The sequence below is a fragment of the Anopheles coustani genome, chromosome 3, assembly GCF_943734705.1.
Source record: "Anopheles coustani chromosome 3, idAnoCousDA_361_x.2, whole genome shotgun sequence".
In the NCBI taxonomy this organism is placed as follows: domain Eukaryota; kingdom Metazoa; phylum Arthropoda; class Insecta; order Diptera; family Culicidae; genus Anopheles; species Anopheles coustani.
Window position 1 is genome coordinate 14,244,311 of NC_071288.1, and position 17,625 is coordinate 14,261,935.

The 17,625-nt window shown below is 43.3% G+C and overlaps 1 protein-coding gene and 1 pseudogene across 1 annotated transcript; one reads left to right on the forward strand and one right to left on the reverse strand.

Annotated features, from left to right (window-relative positions):
* Positions 1-5,257: 5,257 nt before the first annotated feature.
* Positions 5,258-17,625, forward strand: part of LOC131261469 (cardioacceleratory peptide receptor-like) — a 47,284-nt pseudogene continuing 34,916 nt past the window's right edge.
* Positions 7,862-11,500, reverse strand: LOC131271611 (procathepsin L-like). Its single transcript, XM_058273103.1, has 5 exons — positions 11,090-11,500; positions 10,778-10,930; positions 9,151-9,441; positions 8,989-9,081; positions 7,862-7,876 (listed from the first exon to the last, which is right to left on the reverse strand). Exons 1-5 carry the CDS (start codon positions 11,498-11,500, stop codon positions 7,862-7,864), a joined length of 963 nt encoding a protein of 320 aa, XP_058129086.1.

Sequence of the window (17,625 nt, forward strand, 5' to 3'; positions counted from 1 at the left end):
TAGTAATCTGTTCATTTTAAATAAAGGGAAGCTTAAACGACGTGTAGTTTAATTACAAATATTTTAAATTTAAATTTAATTTTTCCACAATTCAAATAACTACTCACCTTTAGTGCATCTGTTTGCAGTCCACTTTAAAAGACGTTGAACAATGAAGTATTAAAGATCAGATGAACTATTCCGTCCGTCCACGTTGGACTGAGTTGTCTTCCTCGGAAAGTAATTTCATTTGATCTTTTGCTCTGCGTTAAAATCCCTGTTCCCCGCATTTCACAGCGTGAGACAACATCGCTACGGCCGGCTTCGACAAAAAAAAAGGTCCCCAGGTCCGGGTTCTGGCTCTCCAGTTACAGGTTTTACACTAATCAAGTGCCCAGAGCAAGTGCCTCTAATCCGGATTATCTGAAATTTATGTTCCTGTCAGAGCAACCCAGGAGGAGCTTTTTTTCATTCCCTCTTTTGGTTTGCCTCCGTGTTAAGCTTCCGTCCGTTTCGCGGAGTCAAAGTGTCCTCGACGCTATCGGGTGTTTTTTTTCTTCTATCAGAAGACTTGTTTTACCTTCTTCCAGATATTATTTCCGTTCGCACTCTGAGAGTACTGAAAGTGTTTGTACGAATTGTTAGGAGCTTAAAGCAAGGGGGGGAAAGCGTAACACTTGCGCTGGCATCGAATTAAAGAAATAAATATTTCACTCCACAAACGACACCATCTCCAACAGCAGGTGGTAAATCCCGTTTTCAGAGTGGAAAACCAATAGTTGTTGTGATTCTGTTTCGCATAAGCGGCGTTCGAATCTTTTGCCTACACACACGTGGTGTTGTTTATATAAACTTCATCAACAGCAACAACAAGCGTGTCTCATCTGCCGCTTTGGGATGTTCCTTTGGTACTCCAATCGTTCAGATGAAGCACCAATTCACCCTGTTGAAAGAATCCACCCCCTTGCGAGGCATGGGTTACATTGGGAGGGTGCGTTGAAAGAAGCAACAGGTGTGGAACGAAATAATAGGATCGAAAGGCGGAAATAACACTCGGTGCTTCGGAAGCGCCAGAGAATCTCGGCTGACTCGGCGATGTTGCATAGAGATTTACTCTCTCTCGTGTTCGAATTTCTGTGATATTTTTCATCATCGTCACGCAACACGGATCCGAATGTCGCACAGACTGTAGCCGATTGTCACGACGTAAACGAGGAGGTTGAATTCGGCAGAGTTAACCGTTTTAGGACGACGCGGGAGCGGTGTTAAATTGATGACCGGTGGAAATTACTCCACCGGGAAGCGTGTGGGCGAGGGATGAAACAAGTTTTAATTTGAAGACCATATAAGAAAGGTCATATTTTTAGAAACTATTACGAATAAGGCGAGTGAGTCTGTGCGATTGATCCGTGAGTCTATTAGATGCTCGTGATGGCAACGAATCGAATGAGGTCAATACAAATTCAATACTAAACGCTTACAGTAGCAAATAAGATATTGTAAAGTACAATGTTTTGAGAATCTGTTTTGTTTGAATCATTATTTTATTTGGATGTGAAACATTCCCAACAAGTATTAAGTATAGTTTCTTAATAATCTTGAACGGATTTCAAATCCATCGTTTTTTCGAAAACCTAATTCACAATTAACCTTAAACTACTGCTTGTTATTACTAAAATTTCGAACATTATTATTGATTTAAAACTATCTCTGGCATTTAAAAAAATAATAATTAAAAAGAATAATTTCATTAACTGTGGTTTAGAAAACTCCCCAACAATCAACTACATCGTATCTTGTAATGTAAGCTTTACACATTATAAGCTTCAAACAAGATTTTTAAACGCTGCTTAAATTGTTTATGAAAACCAAAACTTCACTTTCATTGTAGCTAACTACGTCGTATCTACAAACTTTACACATTATTCTTTTCAAACATGAATCAACCTCTTCTTTATCTACGTCCCTCCATTTTCTTCTCATCGTGTTGGGAAAACTTTTACCCAAGATAGCAATGGTTGTGAGCCACTCGTAAGTATATTTTTTGTCACCACTGCCGCCCGCACAACACCAAAAGAGTAGTAGAAGCCAGGTCAACGGACCCTGTTTTTAAATCCCGCCAACGTAAACGGAATTCTAACGCTTGAAACGTGGGGAGCCGGTCGCGTCAAAGTGCATCGAAGACGTTGCACCTCGCGAAGTGCATTCAGTGCACGACCTGCTGTAGCAGGTGATGCAACTAACGCCAGATTCAAAACATCCGACGACGTCGAGCGGCTCGCAACAGTTCGCAACTCTCGAGAGCGTGTCGCGTGTTTGGTTTGGAGGAGAAAGCTAACGGTCTAACTCGCGAACTCCTCCGGGAGCGAAACGAGACGCGCGCGTGTGTGTCTCGAGCGGCAATCTCTATCTGATCGTCGGCCGGCCGGCCAGTTTCGTCGGTCTCGCGGCATTCCGGAATCCGCCGGTTCCGCCACAGCACGCGCGCGTCCGTTGCGTCGATTTTCGGTTGCGTATCGCTCGAAACGAAACGCCAGCGCCAACAACGCTCGAGTCAGTTGGAAGCCGCCAGTCGAAGGTGTCGGTTCGCTTGGGCACAAACCGCTTGGGCCAGCGCCAGAGTTATCGTGTGGATGTCGGAGGACCGTCGGAGTCCAAGCATGTCGCGCTCGTCGTAGAACAACGTGTTTCGCGGGTGGCACAGATTTGTCGTAAAGTTGTTTCTTTCGGTCAGTGAAACATAGGCTGGGAGCACTAATTTTTTATTTCTTTGCGAAAATATGCTCAGCTTTGTGGCGGATCATTTTTACGGTCACCCAAAATCCTCCGGTTGGAGGGTTTATCTTTCCCCAAGAGACCATTCCAACGTCGCGACATCCGCCAAAGGATCCCATTCGGGACTCGTGTTACTTTCTGACCAACGACGAAAAACAAAACAAAAAAAAGATGGACAATGTAATTTAATAAGCTGTGCAGAATGCCGTGTGACAAATCAGGAAAAGTACCTCAACTCAAAATGGTGGAGAAAGCAAAAAGAAAAAGAAAAGTGGAGTGTTCCAATGCAAAAGAAAAACTACGCACCGAAACATGAAAACAGTACACCGTGAAAATGTCAACCAACCCGTGGCGTGATTTGTTTTAGTCAAGCTTCGGATAATTTATGTTTTTAAAAAATGATTCTCTTTAAGTTGTCTCGGGCACCTATTTTGGAGTTCAGCTCCGTCCTCGGAAGATTCAAGCGGAAAAACAAATGAATGACAAAAAAGGGGCAGCGGAACGCCAAGTGAAACTCTCGAGAAATGTTACTTAGTGGACAGAAAAACGAAAAAAAGTACAACCCCCAAAAAGACTCCTAATGCGCTAATCCTAATGGTCGAACATTGTGCTCTCTGAGCCGGTCTTTATTTTTCTCCAACTTTTGTTTCCCACTGCCGAGCATCGATGTGTTCGACGGTGGTGGTGTGGTTGGTCGGTGGTTTCTGTTCAATTTTCTCCAATTTTCCACCGACCCATAGTTGATCACTTTTGATTACATCTAGCTGTGTTTTAGGATGTGTTGTTGATGTTTCTGTCATTTTTTCCGATCTGTTTCTTGTTCCCTGTTCGAGTGACGCGTGGGAGTCCGAAAAGGAATCGCTGACGTCCGGATTCGTCTGTTTCGCGATTCGGTCCGCGGTTTCGTGGGAAAATGGTTCGCCCGAGGACCGAAGATGAAAGCGCAAGTGAAATGAAGGCGAACTTTACTTTACTTTATTGGTGCCGCACAGTTTTATTGCATGCTAGTGGCTTTCTTCTTCTGTCCTGGTCTCGCACGGAAAGGTTGAGAGTGAACTGATGTTGGAAGAAGAATTTGGACCGGCTCTCCGTCATTTACGGTGTTTCGTTGCATTACATTGGATATTTGATCCGGACTGTTTCCTTCTCCGCCGTGGGACCGGACAACCGGAGTGTTGCCGATGAGAAAGAATTATTTTTAAAAAGTGAACAACATAAGTTCCGTTTGTTTGTTTCTTTCTCCGAGGCGCCCTGCCACAGTTGGAGGCAGCTTCGTCAGTCGGCTTTTACAGATTGTTTATTTTTATTCCATCCCTCAATCAACACCTTGCGGCGCAGGATGAGAGGGCGGGGGAACGGGGAAAAGTCACATTCTTCGGGGGTCACCCAACATTCCTGTTCGACTGCGCGGCTTCTCTGCCGGATGGTCAAAGTGCAAATACGCCGTTTTCTTACGTGCGAACGAGGGCGACACGTCAGGTTGTGTGTGTGTTTTTTTATTGTTCCCTTTTGACGTGTTCTACATCGGTCAGGAACATTGGGGAAAACTGGGCGAACGCTAACGATAATCGATGATAAATGTGAGATGAGGTGAGCCCTCGCGTGTTTCGAAAGTCCAAACGACATTTTTGTCCGAAGAAAAGTTGAAAAAAAGCAGTAAGTGCTCGAGAAAGGAGTATGAGATTGTCGAATGAAGATGGAAGGTATGAATATTGATATTTTCTGAACCTTTTTACTTTGTGTGGGACTGTGCAAGTCCAAGGAGAATTCTTTTAAGAAAAGGAAAAAAAGGCATGCTGCAAACAGTAAAGCAAGCGTTGATAATGGAGGCGCCCAGTGAAACATAATTTTATTTGACAACCATTGCAGCAAAAAAAAGGGGAAAACGGGTTTTGCATTTTTCATCACCGATTCGCCGATGGTGTCCATTTAATTTACGGCCTTTATAAACGCTTCAACCGAATTTTAAACACATCTTAATTATACCAACACAATCGGGCCAATAACAAATTCATGTCCTGAGCGGGAAAACATCTCCAACGTGCACACATTTTTGTTCCTCCGCTTTATTGTTTTATTCCGCTCGGCCAATCTATTTATAATGTGCTCCATATAGGAGAAAAGGTGCAGTTAATTTGGTGCTTCTTTTCAACGTTTCTCCTTCTTCGACTTCGGGTTCGCTTCCTTCCTTCCTTTGCTCTAAGGTTTTCGTTTGTTTGCAATTCCTATCAGCAACCCGTCAGTGCGGTATACAATGAGGAGAACAGCAGCGCCGAGAATATGATATTTATATTCAAAAGGTCCCCTCAGCCGTGCGTGGAGTGAGTAAACATAGCGAGTGCAGTGCAGATGAGTGCATCTTCAACGCCACGTTGTGGGCGCCTTCGGTCAGTGATTTGCTTTCCCTGTTAGCATTATTTATAAACACATACAAGAGTGGATGCTGGGGGGGGGATGTGAAAAGGAGAACAAGGGTGTGGGAAAGTTCGGATGCTGGACAACGTGAGTAGCAGTTTGCGACGATCTGTGAGCTGTGACTTCCAGAAGTTGCGGCGTAGACTCGGTTTTGTGTGGGAAGAAGGCTGGTAAAAAGGTGAGTTGATAACGACAACGATCGATTGGAAAACAAAATGTGTTCAAACTGAACATTTGATAGTAGATTGTCGCTTCCGACAAGGATGTCCACATGTGCGCCCACTCACGTGTTCAGATTCAAACAATATTGGTCCGAAGTCTTTGACGGATGTTTGCCATAAAGTCGACTGTTTGTTTCGAAACTTTTGTGTGTTTGAGTTTTGCTTCCCTCGCTTCTGGGTAAAACCCTCCTAACGAGTTTCATCATCCTGAGCGACCTTGCGTCGAGGACGATAACGTCCATTTCCAGGAACCTAAGACATCCTCTTACAACGCAAACATCGAAACGGTTTGAAGGTAAACGTAGACTTTTCCTGTTCCGTCTGCCTTTCTGCTGACAATGGAATCGTAGATTCTGTCTTCACTCGAGTGTTGGAATAATAAACGTCCCATTCTTCAAGCCTAAGTTCTTGGTACTGAACATAAAAGCAAGCTTTACGAACAAGGACTGATTGATACATTCAGCATAGACGCTGGTCTTTCATTGATCAACACTCGTTTAAATAGCTTAATAAACGACCTAAGGGAAAACGCTCCCGTAACCTTCTAACAAGGATGCAGAAGGAAAGTTCTTTAAAGGCAGGGGAAAACTTTAACCTGCATCGATCAGATGAATTTCCTTTTACTCTTTCCACAAAATCTCGTTCGAGGGTACTTTGGAGCAAGTTTTAATATCTGTTTCTTGAGCAACGCTGTACTCTTCTCTTGCCGGCGGCAAAACTGCTCAAGGAACGCACGGGAAAGTCGCTGCCGGGCGTGAAATTGAAGTTTTGATCCGTTCTACGTGTACACGCTCTTGCTAACAACCAGTTGATGTTGAAGCACTTTTTGGCACTTTATAGAACTTGATGTCGGAGTGTTAGAAACAAAGCTAGACGATACGCGGGAGTAGATAGAAAATTCGGGAAAGGCTTTAAAAACAATAATGTACATTTAATGTTTGAATTTATTCAAACTGTGAAGTAAATTCCAGTAGACGTGCCTAATGATCGTGGGAAAATTTCTACTGCCTTTAAAATGAGGTAAACATAACGATATAATGATAAGGAAACATTTCCTTTTTATGTTTGCACTAGAATATATTGTGCTTTCCCCTACATAATCAACATTCCAACGTCCTATCGTCACTGGAATGTCGTTGGAAAAACATTGCAAAATAAAAACATCTTGTTTACGATCCATTAGCGGAACAAGCTTTCCATTCTGGTAATTCATTAGCACCCGTAGTGTTTTTCTTTTTGCACTGTTTTGTCCTAAAAATTTCGTAAAAATTCTCTTCATGCCACGTGTTTTTTTCTCGCTTTGATGGTGCGATTGCTTGCTTACATCTACTAACCTCCCAGGGAAATGTTTTCACTCACCGCGTTGACAACGAGTTGGGCTTTATTTCCCTTTTTACATTCCCGTTTGATTGCCTTTCGTATAATAAACCCTGCATCGTCGACATTTCGGGAGATTTGCACTTTTTTCTTTACTTACGAAAAACCTCTTTTCACCGAACCAGGGCTCTAATGTCGCTGATTTTCTGGGCACATTTTATTTAGAGCTTTCTTTGCACCTTCGTTGCTATGCCTCATCATTGATATGCCTACGATCAAGCGGTACGATAAAGGCCGCCTTTTTCCTCCCACCAGTTTGTATGCCATCCTTTGTTGTGGAACCTTTTTTTTCCATTCCAGTTCCGTTCCGTATAACGCAAAGGCGCGCTATATTTTTATTTCATTCACCAGTATGTATTTGTTTGCTTTGCAAAAATATGAATGGATCGGCCCATTGCTGGGAACCTAAACATTTGTTTATCACATCGAGCCCGGGTCACCAAAGCGCGCTTTTCCGGCAATGGCTGTTGATTTCATACTCTATTTACTTTTCATACTCTATTTGCACCCATGATTGGCGGATTACTTGGTCATCAAGGCTTGGAAGCTGCTCAGCATCGGAAGTGGCTAGGATTGGGGTGACACTACGCCGTTCCGATGCTGAGCGGCGTGTAAGAGCATCTGCCACCAAGGATGGGCGGGTTTTCCTTGCTATTAGGCTTCATTGCTAGCAATAAACTATTAATTTGGTTCAAAAGCGAACAGTGGAAAATATAGAGAAAATATTTTCTGCGTTCAGTGGCTTTTCTTGCCGTTGGGAGATTAAAGTGGTTCAGGGATAGGGTAAAATAAAATGATTTTGAAAGGTTAAGAAAAAATGTTTCAAACGCTTTGACATTTTGTTAACTTGTAATCTCCCTTTAAGTTGGCTTGGAAGGATTTATTTGTTGAACAACAAACTTGTTTGTGAAGCTGGGAAGATTATCGACCAAACGAAAGTGAACTCATTAGGCAGAATGGAACCAGGATTTTGTTGACAAGATCCACTGCACCCACGTCACTCCAAACCGAACCACCAGGATCAAATCAAAACCCTAAGCTCATTAGGGCACAAAATTAAACTGATTCCGTTCCCTTCTACACAAACAGAATCTTTATTTCCCCGATGTCTAAAGGTAAAAGGAATGGAAAAAGAACGGATTTAAATCTTTTCCCCCTTCGGTTCTGGCAATGATAGAATTTGCTACTGTTTTCACCCGCTGATAAGGATCAACGTGTGTTGTGATTTACGTCAGCCGCTTCCGGGAAGCTTCTCTCGGGCCAGGAAAGGTTGTCATCCGGCGGTCAGCCGGTTCACCACGGGGTGCACCAATCAGCCAGCCAACACGCGCACCAAACAAGGCCGCTTTTCGTCACAATATTTATAGCCTAGCCACACGAACGGACCTGCTGATAGCAGTGAGTCAGGTGCCCTTTAAATTGCGCGCGACATACGGTCGTCCATCGTTTGTGTGTGTTTATCAAGAGGGGATTTCTGTCTGCGAAAGTGGGTGAAAACATAGGAAATTAATAAATTCATCTAAAATGGCAGGGCGATGCATAAAGAGAGGCCTCTCGTGCAGCTCCGGCGCGTAACCGTTTTCATAACTCTTTCTCGCCCGAAACTGCGCACGAGGAATGTCGAGTTCATAATTTAACCCTCCGACGACGGGTCCCGTCTCTTGTTTCGTCGAACTTTCCTGTCGTTTCTGGTCCATTCCTTTAGCGTTGGAGGGAAGGAGATATATTCAAAATACTTACGAATATCATCAATTACGATAAGCGGCACACACGATGCAATTCGCAGGTCTGCAAAGTCACAGCCATCGGTTAATTTTTTCGTGCTTGTTGGATTTAATTTTTTCTTCCTTACCTTCCTTGTTGACACGCCACAAATTCATCTGTTGTTGCCGATCCTGACTCCTCCACATCGTCGAGTGCAATTAGCACTCGAAAAGTGCAGTAAATAAATGATGCCCATTTATTAGCCACTTGCAGGTTTGATGGATCTTGAAGTCGTGAGGTGAGGTGTAGATGCGGAGGTCCGACACAGGTCCAAATTAGCAGTAATGTGCTAATTTTTTTTCCAGTCCACTCGTCGAGTTGCAACCGGAGACGTCCCACACAATATAGTTTCCGCACAAAAAAATGCCCAATCTTCTGATTCCACCAATGCATTCGAGGCGACTTACCACGCAAGTGTCAAATTTAATGTAATACCTACCGACCTTCAGCTACTTACCGAGGACGTGTACGGATAATCGGACGCTCGCATCACTCCACCGGTTTGCTCCAGGTACTTCAGGGTGTTTCTCAGAGATCCTCCTCCGCAGCCCTAAGAGGGACAAGACGGAGCTGGTTTAGTATCGTAGGAAGGACCTAAGAAGAAGCTGGTGGTACTTACCAAGTTCCCGGTGGCGGTGGAGCAGTCCACCATCTGCTGCTCGCTCACCAGCTCCACCCGCCCGATGTGCTTCATCAGCTGGGCCGACACGGCGTACGCCACGCTGAAGGCGTAGCAGGAACCGCACGACTTCTGGTTTGCCTGCGGCGTCTTGAAGCCCTTCTCTCGCCAATCGAGCGACTCCGGCAGGTCGTTGCTAGAGCTGACGATCTCGTCCGAGATGCTTGGACTCAGCTTACGGTGTGGGTCCATCTTTAGCCGTATCAGTCGCTTCCGGTACTCGCTGTTTTGCTGTGGAGGAGTAGAAGGACTTTAAATCATATTTCCAAATCTATCTGTGTTCTTGCCTTTTAAAAGGACCTACTGTAGTTCAGAAATGAGTGCTACAGTAAAATTAATAGAATTAAATGAATTCGTCTATGCATTTGTTCCAACTGCTAATAGCTCTCCAACAGGCGTAACATCGCGAGCACCATTGCGAAAGTTACTTCCATTCGAATGCAAAGTGTGAAGCCATTACACCGGCGAGAAGTGATACCCAAGCCACGCGATGGGAAAACCCACAGAAACTTAATGAACTGAGGCTCCCGACGAGTGTGAATCAGAACACCTTCATCCTTCCGCAAAATGGTATGCTAACCTACCAAGCTCTAGTCTAGGGTGCATGTGATGGAAGCCCTAAACATTTCCCAGAACACAGAGAATGTGGAATGTGTCTTTTGGCATGCACGGGTAACCATCCCCGTTGCCCTGGTGCGGCAAAACGACCTTTATGTAGATCATTGGAAAAAGCTACCAGTCGTTTCGTGGAACGAAGCTGAATACTGTCGGTTGTTGGGCTGCGAAATGTAGCTGCCAATGGCGTTTGTCCTTACGTGCTATCCAAACGTTTAATAAACTATTTTTCAATATTTGTTTCTTTGTCACTCTTCAAACTAATAACAGGACATAATGTTTAGAAACTCCTAATACTTGCCTTTAACAAATGCAAAACCTCGTTATAACGTAAAATAGAGTAAATCACATTATGGTCTTACTTGTTATCGGCTCATATCATAATCGGCTTAATTGAATTTGTTTGTTTTGCTATCAGCCAAAATCCGCTCTATCCACGGCAGCCGACTGTCTGCTTCCGATAGTCAGTGTTAGAAAGCTGGGTTAGGTGCAGCCGGCGCTTACACAATTTAAATTATCTTCTCCAAATAACCACCAAGCAGCGGGAGATCATTAATATTGATTACCTTTCACGTTTGGTCGCTTTTGTGTACGGATCATGTCGGTAAGCCTGTTGGTTATCCGTTTTTGCCTGCACTCTGCAATGGCAGGATTTTTAGTACCTCCGTCAGCTCTGGAGTTCCGATGGGATAGAGTTCCAATGGTAGCTGTTGAACGAAAGCTTTCCTTTTTTTCCCTACTCGTACGCTCCAGGCACTACCTCAATGTAGTCGGCATCATGAGGCTTAATATTCGCGCGCGTGTGCCACGTGGAGATGTGCGCCCCGAACCGTGCACATAAATTGCCCTGGGTGAATGTTGAAGCCCCACATCAAATCAACCCTTTCCGAAAATTGGGTTCTACGGTAAGCCTCCCGAAGCGAGCGGAATGGAACCCTTCCGATATACTTACCATGTCGGCGAACGCGTTCGGTGCCAGCCGGAATCGGTTCTTGCCCGCCGCAAACTCCTTGTTGTGCTCGTTGATCTCCTCCAGGTTGTCCATGTAGGCGGACCGCCGGCGCTGAGCCCGGTACTGGGCGTAATACTTTTTGCGGTGCGTTTCCTGGATGGGAGCAGAGAGCGGTTTTTGAAGGACTTAAGTGGCTCCCTTTTTAACTTCACAAAATGTTATTTTTGGAGGCAAATTATGTATATTCTCGGAAAATCTGGTCTTGGCAAAAAGCGAAAAGGGCAAGTTCGGTAATGTCTCTCTCGTTCTTACCATGTACGAACGGAAGGAGTCACTTTTCTCGTTAGGAGTTGACGTGGCATTGACGGATGGAACACCCGGTGCTGGAGTTACAGGTGCTTTCTTGCCGACGGCTGCCACCAGCTCCTGAACTTCAGACTCGGCGCCCACGACAGGTTCGAGTTCCTCCGAGAGCGAAATCACTTTCCAGTCTGGGAACGATCTCTTGCCAGCCGATTGAAGGATCGGCGTTTTCGTTCTCGTTAAGTTCATATCCGGATGTGGTAAACCTCGTGCTGGATTGGTTTGCGAAGGCGGAACGGCAGTGGTGCCGTAGTTGTAGTCACCTTTCGGTCGTTGCTTCCGTTGCGCGGTGACGCTTCCAATCAGTGCCAAACTGCCTACGGAAAACCACAAGATTAACCAAACGGTGGCAAGCTTCATGGCGTCTCTATTGAGGACGTTTACGAGCGGCTATTAAACGCGAAACAAGACAAGACTTGGCAAAACGTTGGCGTGTCACTCTTTGGGGCGAGTTAATTATCGACTGACCGGCACGAAGGCGAAGTGCGTCTTCAATTCGAGCGCGCGTGAAGTGCGATCTTTGCAAAAATGAATATTATGTGTTTGGGGAAAATGTTTCCTTTTCTTTTCCATAAACATTCGTATTTGGTGGTCTGTTTTTTTGTCCGATCGATTCTTGAGTGGTGTTTGTCAATGATTTAAATTATTTATTTGTTTTCGTTGACGTCAACATCGACAAGTGGTATTGTCATAAAACCAACCGCAGTTGTTTTTGTTTACTGCACACTCGTTTAATGATTTCATTCGAATTGTTTTTTCTGTGGTCGAGTAAAATATATTTCTAGACAGGTCAAGCGAGACAGTTGAATTTTTACGACAACCGGTCCGTAACGGCCTGCTTTGTCTCTTAACCTACATAGTTCTACTCGTGTTTTTACTTTTTGGTTTTCTTCGGCCGCTTAAGGTTTTTCCAATGGCTTTGCCGTCATGTTCGATGGAAAAGTGTGTTAATCATCAATTTGTCAGGGAAATCAGCTTTCGAACAAAGTAGAGAATTGTTTAACCCCCCAGCTTAACCGGGCAAACGTGATACAAACTGGTCGGTCTGGTAAAATGACGCACTTTGGGGGTTCCTAGAAAATACATTTATCCAAGGTGACAGTTCATGCCATGACGAGGGTTTGAAAAAGAGTTCCGTTCTGGGTTAGAAAAAAATAATACAACATTGAAAAACACGTGTTTCAATCATGAGTGTGCATAGAGAAGGTTCTATAAATAAATTTGAATCTTTTTTCCGGATCTAACCCGAGTCCCTTTTGGATCGCATTTGGAAGTAGAAATGTTTCAACCAGAAACCATGAGTTGGCTCTTCCTAGGAAATAAAAACTAGGAAAGTATGAGATATTATTCATAATGAGAGAATTTTGTAGAATAAAAATGCACCAAACGGTAACATAACAGGCGTGGGAGATGCTTTACGCCCAACAAAACATAAAATTCATCGAGCACCAGCGAAGCATAATTAGACGGCGTCAACGGTGAGTGATGCGTTGGAAGTGGTGCGAGGAAAAATTTTCATCCAATAATAATAACTCTGTTTGACAGTTCCCTTACTTTTTTCCCCTCGTTCATCCTTGTGGTTATTCCCGGATCTGTCCATTCATCTGTCACATAGAGGAAAAAATGCGTGCGGTCACGGGGCGCGTGGGGTTTTCCAAAAAACATTGATGATCTGCAGCTTCCGTGCGTGAAGGTATAAAAGCAAAGCTAAACAAACATAAAAGATGCACAGAGGGTGGAGGGGGAAAAACAACGAAACGATGCTCCCAATAGGATTCCATTCATCTATGTGTGTGCGAGGCGCGCGAGCAAAAATGAAAAACCACCTCCCGGGAAACAATTGGGCGCTGTCGAAACCTCGCGAACGGTTCTGAACGTTTGCGAAAGGAGTAATACGCTCCCAAAAGGGAGCAGAAACGTTATCTAGGTCGATCACGACCTGTGGAGGACGGAAAGGAAAGTGGAATTGGTGCCGAGTTTCCGTGAACCGAAATATGACTGAAGCCTTTTCGAAAACATTAAACATCCTGTTCAGACGAAACCCGTTTGACACGATTCCCTGATGTCGTGGTGCTCCGTGGGCATACTTCATACATTGTTGGGGTGGTTTATGGCCGGGCAAAATGTTCGTTTACTTGATGAACTCGTCAGGTTTCAATCATGCTCCAATTTTGCTCATCGCTTGTACGCGCCAAGCGCTAGAAGAAATAATTTTCACTTTGTCCCTGCACAAGTCCTAACCATTGGGATGTAATATATTTACCCATGGCGCTAGAAAATTAGGGAAAATATTTTGTCGTCAAAAAGCAATCAGTTTGCACATCATAAATATCCATCGATTGCAACACGAGAAGCAATAACGAACGAGCCGAGACGTTGGGCAATATTTTTTCAAATATCCTATTCCACTCACGCCTAGTGTCGGTCGTGAAAAAAAAAATGGGAAGACCGTTTGTGATTTGTGCATCGGTAGCATTATTAAAAGAAGATTTATGAAGTGCTATTTTCACGCTGCGACTATGAAGAGTGTTTCACATTTTATTTACTAAAGGATGAAAAATAGAATCGATGACATTTTTTATGGTTATTATCACAAAATACTTTCTATTTGAATTATTACCGACATAAATTTGTTTTTGATGTACTCCAATAATTGCCTTTATATTTCTATTTGGAAACACCGCAGAAAAGCGTGCCTCGTAAACCAGTTGACAAGAATTTAAATAAAATAAACGCTGTTCCTCGGACCACCACCATTTCTCTGTATGTGTTTGCTCTTTGGTGGGAAAATAAATAATACAATATTTATTTCTTGTGCGATTCCGATCGTTTGCATGCGTGTCGTTGCGGTTTGCACGGTGGTTTCTCACCACCCCATCTGGTTGGGCACGAAATTGCCACCAACGCCAGCCATGGAGGGAGGATAATAAATTCCCTTAATGATCAATCGATCAATCGAAACAAGTGCGCGCGTTCGCATTTCAGCTTTCGGGATTTTCTGCACCCATTTCTGCTCATAGAAAGCTGGCCGGTAGGGAAGGAGAGAGGGGTTGTGCAACCGGGTGGTTGTGCGTTAAAAATTCAATCTTGGTAATTGAAATCACCCGCCACAATTTATTTCGCCTCATCCAATGAATACAAACATGGCCGGCGCAAATGATCGAGCATTTCATTTCAGAGCGACGACAAACAAAACAAACTAAAAAGCAACCACGGTTTATCGAAATGAAGGCCACGAACGGTGGCAAACCGGTGTGCGTGTCGTCACCCCGAAACCGCGGGTGACAAGTTTAAAAGGCATCGTGGTGAGGATAAGTAAACACCGAACAAATTCACTGCACGTCCCGGCGGTCGATCGCTAATTGAGTTTAATTTATGACCACTCGGAGGTACATTTGTACGCAATTTGGGCGCCAGCTGGAATGAGATCAGGCATTTTTTAAAATACCGACCCAACGGCTTTGGGACTCTTGTTCTCGCGAGCGGACGTACTTCCATTTGCATTCGCTTTATGGTGCGTTAACTCTCCGCGGGTTTGTGGGTTATTTATGAAGTCGATATATTTTGGCATGCTTTTCACCGTTTACTAAGAGTTCAAAGAATTTTTCGCAATTTCGCAGCGTGGGTCTTGTCACGTTAATGGAGAAATTATGAACTTTGAATTTTAGAATGGAAACGAAATCAAAAGACAAAACCGGTATTCCACTTCATTATACCACTTAATAGACGGAACCCCCGGCTTCCGGTTTGTAAAGATAAAAGGAATGCGGGACAAATATTTACCTTCTATTTAACGATCAAACATCCTGGGGAAGATCGCTCGATTGGATCAGCAATCGATGAATTGGGTCGTAGATATATTTCATCTCGATGGGAGAACCTGTCAATAGCTGAACGCACATCCATCACGTGTAACGAACAGTTCTGTTTCGAGTTTACAGCTTCCGCTACTTGAAAGCAAAAGTGGAGTGGACTTTGCATTACGTCCGGCACGTTGGCTTACACGCGCGCCCTGTGGAAATGGAAAAGTCCGACGGTCCAAGATGTGTTTCGTTTCCTTTTTTCTATTGGCCTGAAAAGTGTGGAAAGATTATGTCACCAAGCTCGTTTACATCGTACGAGCCACTTCAAATAACCGCAAACACCAACGGGGCTTCCGGTGTGTGGGAAGTTTCCGTAAAGCAAAGTGAGAAGTTGTTGTTCTTTGGGAAGTTTTCTTTCGTCCGCCAAGACGCCCGGATTCGCGGAACTGGGGATCGATCGGGTCGAATGGTAAGGTAAATAAACGTGAAAATTATTCAATGTTGGTGAAATCGCGTCCGTTCGTGGGATGCTGCTTCCGATGAACTTATGTTAACGGTTCAGGTCCGACCGATCCGTTAGCAAGAAACGATACTTATGCTTCACTGAGCCCGAACACCGACTGCCGTTAATTTGGAGAATATTATCAATCTTTTTAGGAGGTACATTAAGCAGAATGGACTAGTCAGCATTCCATTGAAATACTATAGTTTCTTCTAATCAATTAGGAGCTAAGTTTTGTGGGCTTTGTTAGAATTTTTCATAGAATAAATTTCATATTTCTGTGTTAATAAGAAGGAATGATGTCTAGATTGTTTTTTGTTCAATTTTCCCGAACAACTTATTTAATCATCTGCTCATTTCTCTAGAATAGCTTTTCATTAGTTCCAACGCTCCTAAAGTGCAGATATTTACACCGGTATTATAGCGAGAAATTCTATGAATGTTACAAAACTCGAACGAAAAGTTTCTCAAATTTACATGGAATCCAGAGTTCATAAATATGTTTTAATATTCGGTATCTACTTCTCATGATCAAACATACAATTTCTTGCGAAAATTTTTATTTTAATTAGCTAGTTTAAGGTGGCAGTTTCATGAGTGACTGATTTTTGTACCAAATGATATTCTGTGAAATTCGTTATCTCTAAATGTCTAAAATTTGTTTGCCAGGTAATTAAACGGAAGGCACCGGCATTATGGAAAAACATAACGCTTCAGAAAAGAGTGTGACATTTTTCCACTGAACAACTGGTAGAAGAAGAAAGAGCTAGCTTAACATATGAGAGATATAGAGTTATAACTGGTATAACGGGTAGTGTCAGGTGTGACCCGAGTATACGTATGTCATCTACTCTCCGTCAGCACCTGTCACTAGAGATCAGGAAGAACGGTCTCTTCGAACTGAACCGTCTAGGAGAACGGACGAAATATATCGATCGGTCGATCATCGAGTACACGACACATTATTGGCTCAGCCGGTAGGATGTGAGTATAGTGAACAGGTTAAAACAGTGCAAATTAGTGATTCATTTTTTTTGTGATCCTTTGTGTAAGAGTACCCGAAACTCGTTTTTTTATTAAGCGTAGTTTCATCTCCGATCGATCGTCAAAGATCGGGTGATTTGTGGTGCCGCCGTCCTGTAACGTGCTCACATCAATTTTATTTGTCCCATCTTTTGTCTCCTTTGACCCAGTTTTTTTCAAAGAGCATCGAACTTGGCGTTCGAAAGATAGTGCGCACTACAAGATAGACGCGCTATCTAAATACAAAACCGCACTACCAGATAGACGGCTTTTGTGATCTATTGTAGTTTTTTTCTACCTCTTCTGTTTTTTTTTTGCAATTGTATGAGTGACCTGGATAAGCTATTATTTACCAGACGCGAACACGTGAGTGATAGTGAATATAGTGAAAGTGCTGATTCAATAGATTCTGGAAGTTTAGCTCACATTCCAATTGCTAACTTAAACATTGAGCTAGGAGCGATGTCGCTCGAACAATCGCAATCCCAAATGGGAACGACAGAAAATGTGTTAACGCAAGTGATTTCACAGTTAAACATTTTAAATGATAAAATAGAACAAATAACTGCAAAGCAGGAAGCGTATGAAGCCACGGTACAAAGGCCATCGAACTTTGGAAACACGTGTTCATCAAACACGATTGCAGAGCCTGTTTCATTGCCTCTTGTTACTAGTGATGTTTTTCGGATCCCCGATCCAATAAAATCAATACCGCCTTATGATGGAAATCGAAAACAGCTACAGTCTTGGTTAACAGTAGTAGAAAACACTCTGAAAATTTTCAAAGACTTAGTAAGCTCCCAGGTGTACGCTATTTACGTACAATCTATTTTAAATAAAATTTGTGGAAATGCTAAGGACGTGCTGTGTTTAGCTGGTAACCCGATAAATTTTGAAGAAGTAAAAATAGTACTAATAGAAGCTTTTGGTGATCGTCAAGAGCTGGCCACATATAAAGCCCAGCTTTGGTCGAATAAACAAAGTGATGACATGAGTATTTATGCATATTATAAGAAAACAAAAGAATTGATGCTTAACATTAAAACAATTGCTAAGCAGAACAGTGTGTACAGTGAAAGTTGGACAGCCATCTCCAAGTTTATAGAAGACGATGTACTTGCCGCATTCATTGCCGGGCTAAAGCACCCTTATTTCGG

Excerpts from the sequence above, each read along its gene's own strand:
- LOC131271611 (XM_058273103.1), bottom strand. The coding sequence starts at position 11,500 with ATGAAGCTTGCCACCGTTTGGTTAATCTTGTGGTTTTCCGTAGGCAGT. Across the intron at positions 9,442-10,777 it reads CGAACGCGTTCGCCGACATG|CAAAACAGCGAGTACCGGAA; the intron begins GTAAGTATATCG and ends ACTCCTCCACAG. Across the intron at positions 9,082-9,150 it reads CCACCGCCACCGGGAACTTG|GGCTGCGGAGGAGGATCTCT; the intron begins GTAAGTACCACC and ends TGTCCCTCTTAG.